The sequence below is a fragment of the Pezoporus wallicus genome, unplaced genomic scaffold (genome assembly GCF_028554395.1).
Source record: "Pezoporus wallicus isolate ANWC-B61680 ecotype Strahan unplaced genomic scaffold, APGP_CSIRO_Pwel_v1 scaffold_11491, whole genome shotgun sequence".
Lineage (NCBI taxonomy): Eukaryota > Metazoa > Chordata > Aves > Psittaciformes > Psittacidae > Pezoporus > Pezoporus wallicus.
In genome coordinates, this window is record NW_026642649.1 from 7,768,680 (window position 1) to 7,785,413 (window position 16,734).

The window sequence follows — 16,734 nt, forward strand, 5'->3', positions numbered from 1 at the left end:
TGAGACTTCCAGATCTGTGCTCCTCACCCTACTCTAAATACCTGGTTATTGAAAGACAAAACTCAAATAGCTCCTTCCAGCTCAAACACCAACAAAGCCACAATACTGTCTAAAAAATACATACTTGGAAATAGGACATCAGTCACTTACTCTTTTGCAGGTTTGCAGACTTTCTTTAAATGCTGGCTAGATTGAAGTCAAGGGAGGCCATTTAGAAACTACCTTTGCTTTTCTCTAAAACATAATCAGTTCTTCTCTGAACTTCAGAAGCATTTGTACCACTGCTCATCTGGATTTCAAAAGAAATCCTAATGTCATAGTCAAATACTAAAGGGAAAACCTCTGAAAAACATGTCATGCGTTAGAGAATGTGAGCTACTCCAAGAGACTTCTTAGCTACTTGCTTGAATTTTATCTCTAGTATCAGGTAATAAATTATGCTCTGTTTCCCAGTTGTTCCCTTCAAGACTCAACATTTCCCTGAATACTGTGTTTTCTTCAACTGGCCTCTCCAAGCTTATATAATAGTTTAAGTCTTCTGCAAGAGAAAGCATGAAGATCAAAAGGAGCAACTTGAAAACGCTATCATGAATTCCGATGTTGCATCTTCCAGAGAACAAACCAGCAACCCAGAGTTAAGGTTACAGTAAATATTTCATGAAGCCCTGGTCGATATAACTAGCAAACCCAGAACATCTTAACCTATCTACGCAGAAGTACTTGAGACTCAGATTTAATTTGAGATCCAAACCCAGGTTTTTCTCTTTAGGGGAAAAAGAAAGTATGACCATAGGAAAACTTACAATAGGAGCAGCCATAGACTTCGATTCTTAACCCAATTTGTCCCTCTTCATTCCAGTCCAAAGGAACTATCCGTACATAGCGAGCAATAACTGGATGTTGTAAATCATGCCGGACCACACTATCAGAGTTTGTATTTCCAGGAAATGCCTAAAGAAAAGAAGAAGAAAAACAAAATCATTGTATTACCTCTATCGCACATGCTATAAAGGTGAAAACACTACATAGTGAAGTCCTTTGAGTGTCTAAGACACACTCAAGTTTGGCTCACATGTTTCTCTGATAGTTACCAAATTATGAGTTGATTTAAAATTTCACAACAATACCCAAACGGTAGCATTGAGACCTCTTCATGCACAATATGTATGTTGAATTCATGGGCTAGCTGCTGCTTGGTAAGACAGTAATCCGTTTTGCATTACTAATTTGTTAGTTATTAACATGTCAATAAAATTGTCCAAGAGGGGGGTTTCTGGAGACGATACTCATCCTCTATCAGTAAGATTACACGCACTAGTCATTTTTCTGCAAATATGAACACAGAAATAACTTTTCTCCTAAAATAGACAGGGACCCCTCTGATTCACAAATTCCTACGAATTTTAAAATCTTCCTTTACTTTTGATGTATTACACACTGGAAAGTGAGTGTCGTTTCTTTCCTATCCATAGCTGTCACTCACAGCACAGCATATCTTTGGTCAATAAAATTAGAAATGAGGAAAGGATGAAGAGCTCTCAAGGGAGTTTTGAAAATCAATTTAGCAAATATTTAGCACTTGGTTTGTAGGTTTGTATCTACTGGTACAATATTCCATAGCATCAAGCTTAAAGGTAAACACCTATTAGTTACTACTTTTGTCAGTTTATGGATATTTTTGTGCACCCTCACTTGCAAAGGTATTTTTACTACAGAGGAAATATCATCAGTAGTAATATCTACACACCTGCCATCTGAATAACTACATTAGCCTTGTTCTAGGAATCACTGAACTTCATGAAGGGAAAAAAGAGTTTGGTCCTTTAAAAAATACAGATTCTAGTGAATATGCAAGATAATGCTCCCCATTTCAAGAGCAATTTCTGTTTGGGCATGTCTTAATTTTGTCATTCTTGGCATAATCTTAGCAAACATCTCAATACAGGTTTTTGATGGCTGTTTTGGGGTTTGTTTGTTTAGTTTGCTAAATGTATTAAGGGATAAGGAAGCTGAATACAGGTGGGCATGATATTTCCTATAATATTTGATTAAATAATTGATGAAAACCAATCCTCAAAATAAGCATGATTTTCTGTAGCTCTCCAAACTTTGTGCCCTGACTTGTGCTTTACCAGTCCTTTGTCAGAATGAGTTAGAGCCACAACCAGCAAGTATTTGACATTTTGAGGGTTTTGATCAGTATATGATCCAGCAAACTTTGCTAAATGTATAAACACAGTCAAAAGTGTATGGAGCAGTCTGTCATTAGTTTCCCAGACTATTAAAATGCATTCCACTGGTCTCCAACAGAACAATACCCCTTAAAACCAACAGAACAATACCCCTTAAAACCAGCTTTCATTTAGATAAATGTGGTACAGTAACACACGCTCTGTGGATAATGCAAACATCAGGCCAAAATCCGTCATTGAAAGGCTAAGAAATCAATTTACAAGAGCTTGTACATCACGTACTATTGCTGTAAAATGTCCTTTTCTGATCAAGATTTGTACGTAGACTCAGGCAAGTTTTCATGAAGTATTGAGTTTCTACAATTTTCATTTTTGCTTTGTTAACAAATAGTCTAATAAGATTTAAAAGTATAATTCAGACCCAAAACTCTAATAGGAAATCTTTTTTTAATCAGGGGGTGAATCTCTGGCTAAAAGAAAATAAACATATAAATACACAATAAGAAATTCCCTTAGAAACTATTTTTAAGAACAAAGTGGAAATACGTGTATAAATTAAACAATTTTTTTCAGATTATTAACCTCATGAACTCACTGAAGTATTACTGACATATATGTCTGGTTTTCATAATTAACATGGTTTTTCTTTAACCTAATCTGGGAAAATGACCAAAATGGCTCACGTGTCTGTAAGACAGGTTGCACTGTCTCAACAGGTCAGCTCCGAAACCTACTGTCATTTCTCAGCCTGTACTGGATACTGACTGCTGTAAGCTGCTCTAAGTTTCAGCTCACATTACAATAAGAAGATAGGAGTGTTCTGAGTTACAACCACTTTTCTCAAAGGCACTGCTCCACAGGACAGCAAAAGGAGTGAAGAAAGGAAAGAAAATATGCCCCCAAATCCTTTCTAAACACTGCTTTTGAACAGAAGTTGAGCAGAGTTTTCAGAAGTACTCACTAAGTCTTTTGCTTCCTTAGGAGTAAAAATTGCTCAGCTCCAAGTATTTTTAGAAGATTACCAGGGCAGGTTTATAGGACAGATAATATCTTTTAATGGGCCAATTAATTAAGCTAAGAAAAAAAGCTTTGGCACAGGAGCTTCCTTCAGCAGAAGCAGCAGCAAAAAGCTGCATGATCTCTGAAATTCATTTTGGTTTTATCAACATGCTTCAAGCACAATACTGTGCATGAAGACACAGTAAAGACGTTCAGTATCATTTTCTTTCCATAACAGACCTGAGAGAAGTGAAGGTAAGTTTGTGAAATTTGGAAGAAAAGTTAGGGAAATTAAGATTCAGACTCAGTTTTGTTTCCATATTTACAGAACAATGATATTCTCCATCAATAAATAGAAATGTTAATGCTAAATCATAAATTTCTAGCAGTACTGCAGTAAAGTAATATACAGCTTAATAGTATTATTTAGGTAAAGTTGACAAAAATGGGTTTAGTTTCCTCTAAGACTACAGTTTTGCAATAGCATTCAGTCCTCAACTTTAGGGATACAGAAGTACAAATTCTCTTTTTGGGAAAATGCTTTGATCACCTTTTAGAATAAAGGATTAAAAAGTAATTCTCTGCAGTAAAAGTTTATGTTAGAAGTAAGGAAGCTCAAGCTGAATGAAATGTTTTTAAGTGAATGAACGTGAAAGCTTTCTTTAACTGAAGAAGAATGAGAAAATGTTGGTCAGATACTCAACCAAATGAACAAAAGGGTGTTTGCAATCCTTCAGCCCTTTAGTGAAGCAGAGAAAGAAAAAGACGCTTCACTCCCAGAAAATCACCCCCTCTATAACAGAGAACCTAACACGCTTAAGGGGAAGATTAATTCTTCATCTGACTTACAGGTGAAGAGTTCTCCACTGAAATTAGTGATTTATTCAAGTTTTAGAAGTACTAGTAATTAGCAAGTATGAAAATTACTTTATGTAGGGTGATGTAAAAATAGGGCAATGCGTGGAATAGTAGGATGACATTTCCAGTTAGGAGGATGAGAAACTGTTTTGTTTTTCATAACTTTATTTAATTACTAGCATTTTTTTTTCATTAATTCCATACTTACTATTATACTTGACAGACATATTTTGCCACTGGCATTTTAAGCAAAGGGTCTGCATTTATGAAAATCACCTAGGCTTTATCTTTATTTTGACACAGCAACAGTGAAAACACTACAGTCTATGTCCTATGGCACTACAGCTCTATAAATGGCTCTCCTAATCAGGAACAGGATTTGCATGTAAAACCACATGAATAAAAGCACAGTATTAAAAAACATAATGGAAACATCCACAGAAAGACAGGAGATGTCTGTGGGAAACATCAGTGGGTTTTCTTTGAGGGCTCCAAGGTGGAGCTGGCTAATCTTATGACTTTCATTTTATAGAATATCCCCCAAATTCCAAACAAGTACTTTTTCAAAACCTAGGATGACAAACTTTGAGAGGTTGACAGCTTTGTGTATGGCTGCAGCCCTCTGCCCACATAGCACAGAAAACCTGGAAAATGTTGTTCTTCCCTTGAGTTCTCAAGACCGCACCACTGAGGAGCGGAGCAGGACAGGCTACGTGCTGGGAGCTCTCGCCTGCACTGCTGCAGAAACGTACTCAGCAGAGCAAGGCAGGGCAAATCCAGGAGCCCTGGAAAAATTCCTATCACGTACTGGTTCTGCACAAGCTGACTGAACATTTCCAAAAACCCCCACAAACTTCTTAACTGCCATTAGACAATGGAGCCAACCTGTAATTACCCGCTCAAACATTTCTCTGCTTGATACCTATGAAAATCCAGCCCAAATAGACTACAGAAACTGAAGCAGTGAGAACAAAAGGACTGGGTAAAGCAAAATGTTGAGGTTAACTTCAAGGAGGAAGGGGAGGGAGAAAAAGTTAAGAACAACAGCTGGTAGGAAAACCAGTTGCAGAAGGAAAGAAAAATAGGAAATCAGCAGGAAAAAAAAACCAAAACCTGAATGGGTCAGAAAGCAAGAAATTTGGGTTTGGTCTATTTAGCTCAGCTTTGACACATTCCTGTACTTTCATTTCCTAGTACCATGTGCAGTGAGAATAGGTGATACGAAGCAGTAGTCCTGCTTGAAGAACCATTTCTTCATTCTCTCTATTGAACAGCAGAATTGGTAACTCTACAGCTTGCACACCCTTAAACCAGAGCAAAGCAAGAATTTTCAAAGCAAAACATTTCTATAGCATCTTTTATAATCAGCTCACACAGTAATGTAAGTTAGTAACATAGAAAAACAGTATCTGAAAGCACTAAAAGCTGTAACAGGTATTTCCCTTATCCCAAATGATTAAACCCTCAGATGGGAACTTCAACAAGTGCTGAATCTTATATTTGAGATTCATTGTTATAAAATGACCACAGCTCCTAAGAGCTCAGGATTAACAACACGTCAATAAACTAAACATTCTAATCCTGCTGACAGTACTCTGTGCTCATATAACTTGATTCTACCATCGGCGGTATTAGTACTTCCAATTTCAGTACAGTCAGCTACACCCTTTCCTTCACGCATCTGTCAAGCAAGTTACCTATGCAACAAGTGCAGCACCACCAATTTCTGGAAAACTAGTCACATACTCAAAGTAAGGAACATTTAGTAACAGACTTTTAATGCAACTGAATACCCATTTTTTCTGTGCCCAAAGTATTTCCTAGAATTTTTAAACAGCCCCGTAATTTATATCACCTTCCTCCCTTAAATTCTCTACTGATTCCCAGGGGGTTTACTTTCAGGATTAAATTCTTTGTTTACTAAAAACATATTCTAACCATGTGTGTATTGTCCCTGCCCATGGCAGGGGGTTGGAACTAGATGATCTTTAAGATCCCTTCCAACCCATTCTGTGATTCTGTAATTCTACGTATGCATCATAATTAGATGTATAGTATCATGTAATTATCACTACATTCAAAGAACAATACCAAAAGCTGTATTTACTGCCTTTTACCCTTTCACATCTCCCAGCAAAACAACATGATTCATCAACATAACATTACTGGCTTTCATAAAAAATACACTAACATTATATAGCCTGCTTAACCACTGCTAGGCTTACAGAGAACCCGACCTCACCTTGCAGGAACATTTGTTTTAACAAGGGCCTCGAGAAATCCCGAAGTCCCAAGAAATCTCTAAGGGACATTCCATCTTCTGTTCACTGTAGAGATTTCAGTTTTGTACACTGATTTCTAGACAACATTTGTAAAACTTGGGAGACAGAGCACTGGATGAATCACGGAGCAAAGTGCAATGCCCTGGATATAATTTCAGATACTTGAAACAGAAATTACAAATACAGATTTCATATTCCTATCTGTCAGTGAGCTTTAACTTGGTGATTGCCTTTTGTAGGTTTTATTTAAAAATCACAACAAATACATACAAACAAATGAACAAACAAAAGAAATCACCAGCACAATCAGTGTTTCCAGAACATGATTAATATTAACTGGCTGCAAGTGAGATGCTCTCTTCTCCTCTGACACAATTATGGGATATTGTCTTTCTTTAATTTATCTCGAGTAATGAAGCCTAAAGCCAGAATCACAAAGAACTACCTTTTCATCTTGCTTATACACCCCAAACCCAACAATGGAATTCCTTTTCTCACACTTCTACATACAAATTGTTCACATACCTTTTTATGAGAAACATTAACAAGATAGCGGTGCATTTTGCTAAGAAAAGTGACTGCTTTCCAGGACAGAACAGCAATTCTTTGTTAACTTTTTATCACATAAATATCTGAGGTAGGACATCTCAGAATGCACATCTGTATGGACTGGTTTGGTTTTGGGTTTTACTTTTATTCCCCTGCCAATCCACTTAATCCCCCATTCCTGTAGTGACAGGACAAGGGGTAATAGGCTCAAATTTAAACAGATGAAATTTAGGTTAGATATAAGGAAGAAATTCTTTACTATGAGGTGGCCCTGGAACATGCTGGCCAAAAAAGTTGTGAATGCCTCATCCCTGGCAGTGTTCAATGCCAGGTTGAACAAGGCCTTGAGCAACCTGGTCTAGTGGAAGATGTCCCTGACTGTGGCAAGGAGCTGGAACTGGATAAGCTCAAGGTCCTTTCCAACCCAAACCACTCTGTGATTCTATTCACCTAACCTTTAGACTTGAGAACGAGAGGACATAAACTGTTTTACTTCACAGGACTTCACAGATGGCATCAAAGCAAAGACACCAAGAGTCACTTCTCCACATCCTGAAATAGAACATAATATTGCAGAAATGTGCCAAATAATTCACCAGCAAATATCTGCTTCCCTTTTGGTGTGGACACTGAACATGACATTAAAAACTTCTACTAATGTTATTCACAAAGTTAACAGGTAATTTCCAGATCTACATCATGAACAAATTTCAACCCCTATGCTGAACCATGTTGAGTTTGTTCAGGGTGACATAAAATGGTGAAAATTTAAGTTTTTCTTGAAACCCAAAATATACACAACAAATATTAAAATAACATTAGGGTTGTAAGGTCAACGCTGTTAGTAGAAGTACTGTTTGCTGGTGAGTCTTAATGAATTCCTGAATAGCATTAGGATAATCATTTATTTCCATAATTACATGTTATTTATTCCCCAGAGATTCATATAATACTCGAACAGAAAATTGTCATTATCCATCCCAATACCCTAAACAACTGAGGTTGCAATACCTTCAGGTTTTAGCGTGGTTTTGTCCTTTTTAACTGTATCTATATTCAACAAACAAAACCCAGATGAGCTTAATCTGGAATTTCCCTTTGCTGAGCAAAGTCTTTCTTTGTTGATTTGTTCCCAAGGTTTAAGACCCAGTACTTACACTTAGATTTAATTTGTGAAAACACATCCTTCCAGCCACTGAATGTTACATCTCTGCTGTCAAGACTGACTGACTGCATCATTAGTAAAAAACTCTAAACACATTGGGGAGTAATCATTAACTTGCTCTTAGTCCTAACTAAACTGAACAGAGTTTAACTCTGAGACATTTCAGGTCACAGGGCAGACACACTCCAGGGATAAGATGAGGTTTCATTATGAATAACACTGGTGTCTTCAAGATAATTCCTTTATTTGCATGAGAAACTGACACGTGTAGTGCGCGAATCTATGGACTGCCAGATGGGAAAGGACTGTCTTCCATTAAGGACACATAAGCTGTGTCCTATAGCACAGGAGCTGGACTCTCTTTGTGACAGCTCCAGTCGGATGCTAGACAAGTTGCAAAACACTTTGCAGTGGCACTTAGTGTAGTTTCCCAGGCACGCAAAATGATTTGGTACTTTTGACTTAATCCTTCACTGTCTCAGTTCCACATGTAAAATAGGGGGTAAAACTTAATTTGTTTTATAGGGTTGTAAAAATAAAATAATACTTATTAGGCACTTAGTCATGTATTCACATGGGTGCCTAAATTAGAAGCCTGAGCCTTTTGTGGTCGGTGAAGCAAAGGAGGAGGTAGAAACTAAATGAAAAGCTTGCTAGTCTTTACTGGCAACATAGTAAACCATAGTTTTCCCCTGGTATAATGTAAATGTATTCTACAAAATGGACAATATAATCAACAACTTAGTTCCAAAACTTGGTTCACGACTGATTCATGATAGAAGAAAAAGAATACAAAAATACAAAGAATACAAAAATACAAAGAACACAAAAAGCAGTGTGAACAGTAAACCATCAGAGAGACAGAATAAAAACTACTTTTCTCCCAGGGAGTTGTGAGATTCATTAGTAGACAAAGAATTAATTTTGCTACATCTTTTGCAGAATGAAAGAGACAGGCAGAATGTGTTTTCAAGCTAACGAAACACAACTGCAAGCATTACTGAAATAGTAACAGCTATCTGATCATTGGCTGCTGGGCTACAAAGCTCAATAGTAACAGGATTTCTCACGTTGAGAAAGACAAGCACAGAGGAAAGCAGTGTAGTCCATCCTTGGGTTTTTTTTTTCCTAATACTGATGTACATGTCAATTTTCACACACTTTGATGCTTTTTGAATGGCTTTTAAGTGATTTTCAGAACAACAGTATTTATTCCTTGTACTCCAGCCTGGTCTCAAAGCTTCTTGTGTCTCTTCTACACAACTCCGCTACTTGACTGGGTTACTTATAAGAAACTGCAAACAAAGAAGTTGAGTCTGATATAGTGAGTACACTTTTGAGAGGCAGGCACAAACTCAGCAATGTCATTCCACACTCCCTGCACTTCGTGTCATGGCTTTAAACTAAGAAGGTAGATTTAAATTAGATTGTGGCCCAGAATATACACAAAAAATCTAAACCAAATGTAAGTAAGGGAAACATCAATGAAAAGGATGTGGATCCTTCCTAAGACAAAGTACAAGGCTAAAAGGGCTCCAAATGCAGTGTCATAAGAAAAACTGCAAGCAAGCACAAAATTCCTACCTCAGAAAGAATACCTGGAGTAGGACACTTTAGAATACTCCTTTCAAACTGATCAAAAGAATATTACTAAGCAATCCCCAAAGGCAGAATCAGTTTGTGACAGCTTTCAAACATGCCTGCCTGTATGCCGACTTGCATCTAAAAGCTGTTTGTCTTTCTGGGGAAATAAGGGCAGTTTTAACCACTCCGCCTTTTGAACTGATACCAAAAAGCCGCAGGATTATTTTATAAAGGACAACAAAACAGTTGAATTGTTACAAGTTGCCTCTTTCTTCAAGGGATTTCCTTCAGTTAACTTCTTATTCTCTTCCTCCTGCTGAGAAGAAAGTGACAGATTTTGGAAGGGCTGCAGCATACTTGTGTCTCCAAATCAGCCTTCATGCTAAAAGCACCTGATATGCACATCAGAAATTTTGAGTAAGGAGTAATCTCTTGTAAACTGGAAACCTTGGGAATTTAGTAAACTGTAAAATGTCTTCCCAAAAGAGACCACAATACAGTAAGAGATACTGAAGGTGCTATTTTTGTTCTGAAGTAAATAATCCAATTTCACCCCCTTACCTCTTTTCCAGCTGCATTACATTTTTCCCTTTGACAGAGATACTACACTTCTCTAATTTCCTTATAATGCTGGTGTGTTAAGGTTCACACAAAGTACTATTCTGAAAGTGACTGTATAGCCATCTCTCAGGTCAATAACCCTCAAATAGCCATAGACATCTGAAATAGGAGCTTCCATATAAACCCCTTGTTTGATAATCAGCAAAGGTGAATCTATTTTGAAAACAGTAATTGTAAGTGGAAAGGATTTTAAAATTTTGATCACCTGTCCACTTCTTTTCCTTCCTATTCATGACATGACCAGTGAGGTGATTTAATGGTCTTACTTGCTTGCAACAAAAACTTCTTAAATTTCATTTTAAGTTGTGTTACAAATCTGAGGGGATTGAACATTTAGAGTCAATTCATCGCGAATTGTGTGCAAGTAACTTCTTTTTTCCTTATGCGGCATGGGAAGTTTTATCTGACTTGGGTATTCTTGTTTATTGGGTTTTGGCAGCCAGGACACAAGAAACTTCCCTGACCAAGGAGGCAGTGACATAATGAGCTCTGTGTGACTTCATCACGGTCTCTTGAATCTATCACTGACCAGAGCTGAGGGCCTCTACAGACACTGAAGGAAAGGAAGAGTTGGAGGTCAGTACAACAACACATGTGCCATTAATAGCCTCATGCATTTTACTGAAGGTGGAAATACTGATGTACAAAGATCTTTATTACTGAGGCCCAGTGGCTGTCCTACACGGTTTACTTGCCCGTGACAAGGATTTCCAGCAGCACAGTGGAGTGCAGTTCTGTTCCTGCAAAAAGGCCTAAAGTAATCAGGAAAAGGCTGGTATATACACTGTGAATCTTCTTTCATATTCTTATTTCCAAAGCAACACCACATTGACAATGCTGCTTTCCAGTAACTGCAGGTGTTCTTGGTATCACCAGCTTTCATTGTAAATACACTGTGATCATCCTGCTATTTATTAGTCTGGTATATCCCTTTCTCCACAATTAACATGGCAGAAACCCAAAATACTTTGTGGTTACTTTTAGGAAGGAGGAACAGAAAGACAAAGGAACAAGGAAGGAAGTTCTTTACTGTTAGGGTGGTGAGGCACTGGAATGGGTTGCCCAGGGAAGTTGTGAATGCTCCATCCCTGGAAGTGTTCAAGGCTGGGTTGGACAGAGCCTTGGGTGACACGGTTTAGTGTGAGGTGTCCCTGCCCATGGCAGAGGGGTTGTAACTTGATGATCTTAAGGTCCTTTCCAACCCTAACTATTCTATGATTCTATGAAGGATCTTCCTATCTCACTTTCCCTGCCTTCTAGACTTCTTTAGTTACTGCTTGAGTGTATGTTGAAAACATACTTGCAAGTGCTCAAAGTGGGAGATATTCAGAAATAAGAGGCTGTCAAAATGTTTCTCCTTAGGACTGCAGAAGGCACCTGCAGGAAACATCTTTACAGACATTTGATAACGCTCAGTAAATACTTGTAATAGTACAAACACAGGAGCCAGGAATGATTGCTGGCAGTTGTGCTTTGCTGCTTACTTACTGTGTGAACACTGTGCCCAGTGTCTCTGAAACTCATTCTGTCTGTAAAATATAGGTAATACAGAAGTGCTTGCTGAGAATTAATTAGCTATTATTTATACACTGATCTTTTAAAAACAAACAAAAAAAAATAATCCATGAGCTGTTTTTACAGCCCTGCTCACTTAAAAACCCTACAAATAAATCAAAAGACAGAGACTCATTGACTTTCATGGCCAGAAGAGAGCATTATAATAATCTAGTCTGCTGTTCAGCAGACACACAGTACTGACTCCCATGCGATAAGTTCAAGTAATGAGTTATCAGCCTGGGGAAGAGTGCAACATTCATACGGTTATTCGGTCTTGTATTCAAAAGTGAAAGCGATAGAAAATCGAATCTATCACACTCCTATGGAACCTCTCCAATGGCTGCTTATATTTGGGGTTAACAGTAGGCATTATTTCTAATTTGGCTTTGTCTAGTTCATTCATCTAGGCACTGGATCTCATTAAATCTTTTGTTATGTATCACAAAATAGTTCATTATCATGGATAACTCCTCCTTTGCAAGAACCTGGCAAAACAAATGAGAAAACCCTGGCTATACTTCCATAACATCAAAATAATCAGATAATTAAGTAAATCCAGTAATTTGTCTGGAACAGTTTCCAAAATGACAACATGATCTGGCTTGAAAAATCTGTAGAGGTTTTCATTTAAAACCCTCCTCGATAGATGTGTAAAGTCAGACTAAAACAACAGCATAGGTGTCCATTCATTTCTGTTGAATTCATTCTCTTGCTGTGTCACTGTCTTAGACATCATCATTTGACCATATCTTATATAGGATCACCCAAAGGTTTCCAATTATTACTCACATCACGCATTATCATCTGGCTGGGATTGCTATATTGTACTGTAACAGAAAACTTCCAGGCAGTCTCCACTGTGCTTCATACAAACACATCTGTGACTCAGGCATACAGGGAATATGATAACACAATAGCTCATATTTCCATTTAAAAATTGTCATTTCTTTTTGTGCAATCCAAACTGATTGCTTAGAATAACTGATACAAATATTAAATAGCTGTCATGTTAATACATCAGCGGCCATGGTGAATACCTAGTTTTTAGGAAGAATGTCACAGAAGTTCAATCCATCTTTGAATAAGATGCTTTTTTTTTTAATTCAAAATTCCCATTTCCCACTCATATATATATACACAACACAATTGTTACTCTGTTACTCTGAGCTTGCTTAGGGAAGAATAGAGAGAATATACATTAGACAGGACAACAAAGCAGGGTAGAAAGAAAGCAGCAGTGATAAATCCTTGTTTTCAGCAGCTTTTCATAAATTCTCTTGGGAAGCCAACAGTTTCATTGAAGGGAATGAATCAATGGTCCTTCATAAAAACAAAATCAATTAGAAAGCCATTACCTGAAAATTAGCACTCAAAAACAAAATTCCATTTTAAAGCCAATTAGACTACATGTCAGTACTAGGCTGAATTGCACTTGCATTGATGTATGCAAAATGATGAACATCCTCCATCTTTACATCATGTAAGGACTGAAAAATTAAATAACATGTTTAGAGACACTACTGAATTTATTTTTTGCAAGCTATCTCAAGCAGCAGATGACTATGCTTGGCTTTATAACAGGTTTACAATGTGCACCTCAAGTACTGATATTCTCGTGAATTACAGCATTTCAGGAAACCTTACTCCTGCTTGCTGTCACAACACCACACAGGAAAACTGCTACTGTAAAAGCCACAGAGAGAGCTGAAGAGAGGTTAAGTACCCCGGTGGCCTCTTTCTCCCAGCAACTGGCCATAGTCCTGGCAGGATCTGTGCTTTGTGCCACGCTGCAAAGGCAAATACTGCTAAGTGTTGAGAAGGAGGAGAAGACAGCATCTCACAGAAGAGCTAAAATCTCCCCTGGGCTGCAGCAGTCAGACCATCTTGCTCTCCTATCTACAGTGACCAGGCTAATCCATCATGCCTGGGTCTGCAGTGCAGAAAGACTGGTATATTCCTCCCTCCCTCCCAGGTCTGGGTAACCGGAGACAGCAATAACTGCCTCCTGAAGGTGGAATGCTGCAGCAATGTTCAGGTAAGTACATCTCACAACATCGTGTCTTTGCAAGGGAGGGAGCACTCCCCTTTATATCTACAACTAGAGTTTTACTCTTGAACACAGAAGATGGTGCTAGAAAAAACAAGACAAAGAAGTACTAACCCATTACAGAAACTTAAGCACATCTTAATCACATACTTAACATCAGGCACACAGTTAAGTAGAATTAAGTTAAGTAAGTTAAGTAAGGTTAAATGGCTAAACTGTAAATGCCATCTTCAAATGAGATGCTTTTTTGAGTTGGGGTAAAAGGGTTCAACTTCAAGAGCTTCATTTAGGGGCACAACTGAAGTACCTAGTGACAGGCATTCTAGAACAACCAAGACATCCCCATCAACCCAGCAGATGCGGCACAACGTGCAGGAGATCTGAGATGACCCAACAGCTTGCGGCCAGGCAACATGCCTGAGTTGTCTCAGCTGGTGTTGAGTACCTAAACTCATGAAATGATGCTGGGAGCACCTCTGTCTATGTATGAGGAGAATCCTGCCCTAGGGCTATTTAGTTGTCTTCCAGCACTATAAACATAGTTTAGAGGAGTTTAGATAAAAGTCTACCTGTTCTGGTAGCAGTTCCTTGTACTTTATAACAAGTTATTTTATGCCATAGGAATGTACAGAATAGAAGGTTCACATACAAATTCATACAGATTTCTTCAGTTATATTGATTAGTATGTTTGTGTTTGGTTTCGGTGATGGCAAAAGACTAATGCTTGGGAACAAAAATACCTGAGCCCTATCAGATTACATTAAAGATGGGCTCCATTTGGTCTGGGTCCACAAACTTATCACCATGTTTGGACTTAATAATCAAGTCAAACAATGTGTCTCAAAACACCTTGCGCTCCATCCAATATTCCAAACTCTAGCAGAGAGGCCATCATCTTGAAGTGTTAACCTGGATCTATGGAATGGTGCCATGAACAGGAAAATGAAAAGTCAGAAATGAATAAAAATAATACAGAATGAAATAGTTTGATTTATTTTTTTAAGCGGTAGCTGGAGTTGTATGTTTACAAAATCCAGAACTGCCACATGCCAGGCTCTCACTGTCCCTCATTTAATCCCTAGCTAACAACATCTGTTTTTAAACACAATGCACCTTCATACTACCTTTTCATACAGGATAAACCTAAGTTAGGTGTCAGTGTAAGATAGAGTAAAAATTGCCAGTATTAAAGAATATATACGAAAAGTTTTCGAATTTTCATTTATATTTTACAACTGTAGCTCAGGTTCTTCGGCTCTACTTCAGAGTAAACCCAGTGTATCTGAGCAGAATACCCAGACATCTAAGTCGCTGCTTGTGTTTTCGAAGATGGTTTGCTCACTCGTGAGAGGTGCTCCTAAGAGGGAGGATTTCAGAACTATTCTCACAGCAGGAATACTGAGTGCCTTATCTTCTTCGCCAACAGGTCAATCAGTAAGTCAGCTCTGCTTTCTTTGCACATCATCTGTAAATTAGAATGCCAAGGGCTGACTTTTCACCTATCTGTTGTGTTAAGGGAAAGAACTATAGCAGTAAACGATGAGAATATATAAGAAGTTGGCTCTAATCACAGCTATGCAATGCTGTATTCCTGAAAGGAGCCTTAAACCCTCAGGGCTATGCGGGAAAACTGCTGTGTGGAGCTGTAACTAAGCACTTGCCTTTGACAGCTACATCTTGACATAATGTTTGAAATACCTAAGTGAGTGGCCTGACTCATTCTGGGCTCAAGGGAGATGCTGAAAATCTATTCAGGGGAAAGTTCATCAATTCAGTCATCTAGAAGTTATAAGCTGTTATTGTTTCTACCTAAATTTTGAGTTTCAAATAAACATGTCTTCTCAGACTGTAAGTTTACTGATGCATTTCAAAAGATCATTAAAGTCATAAAAGAATGAAGTTTTGTAGAAAGAGTCAAACCCTTAGTATTGTGACAATCATATAGAGTTCTCAAGTGTTAAAAAAAACAAAGAAAAAGTGGGGAAGGGAAAAGAAATTTGAACACAATTCTAGTTAGCAAATACATCCACATTTCTGATGACTTCTGCTGACAAAGTCCCAGAAACAGCAGAAATCAGGAAATCAGTGGATGCACTGGCTAGTTGCTGGGTCTGATTAAGTCTCTAGTTTATTACAATATGATTTTATTTTCAGAAACAGCAGAAATTTCTGTACTGTCTGCCCAGCAGGGTAAGACCTTCTCATAATGCACAGTAATGCTTATCAGTGAAGCCCTGAAGTATTTTCCTAAATAGAAAGTGCCCTAGCCTTGATTAAGGTTAGTGAAAATCTGTTACTGAATAGCTGAACAATCCTATACTCCTTGCTTATGACTCAGAAAAGGCCAAGTTATCCTCTCCTTAAGCAGCAGAGTTGATCATACTCCACTGGAACACAGAAAAGCTTAGGTAGAAAGGAAGCGTCACGGTCTACATGCATGTTATGTTCTCTTTCTTTGCATAGATCCTTGTAAGTACAACCACTTATTAACTTACAGTCTGAACCAAGGGGATGCTCCTCAAATAAAAGTTTCAGGTAAAGGACAGTGAATATTATTTATGGATTGGAAAAAAAGCATTAAAAAGAAGGATCCTTTTGCTACAAGACAGAAATGAAGAGACAATATAAAAAGAGAAGCAGAGATACTACGCTGTGATAATTGGGTAGAGATAAAAGTGTTTACAAAATGAATACTCGGCATTTGTTTTTTTCCTTAAGGATGGCAAAATTGGACATACAGTATAAAAGCAAAATAGCTAATAGGAAATAATGGTTCAGAATGGAAATAACCATGTCAGAAACAAATCATAAAGACACAACATAAGACATGTCTAAGAAAACAAGGTAGTATTTGCCCAAAAAGGACTGCAGAAAATGAT

At 37.8% G+C, this 16,734-nt stretch overlaps 1 protein-coding gene across 2 annotated transcripts in view; it reads right to left on the bottom strand.

The window, feature by feature from the left end:
• CNTNAP2 (contactin associated protein 2) overlaps positions 1-16,734 on the bottom strand; it is a 1,008,227-nt gene that overhangs the window by 561,259 nt on the left and 430,234 nt on the right. For both annotated transcript variants that reach the window (XM_057431243.1, XM_057431244.1), the window contains exon 4: positions 804-951. In XM_057431243.1, the coding sequence (XP_057287226.1) occupies positions 804-951 (148 nt within the window). The remainder of the gene's footprint in view (positions 1-803; positions 952-16,734) is intronic.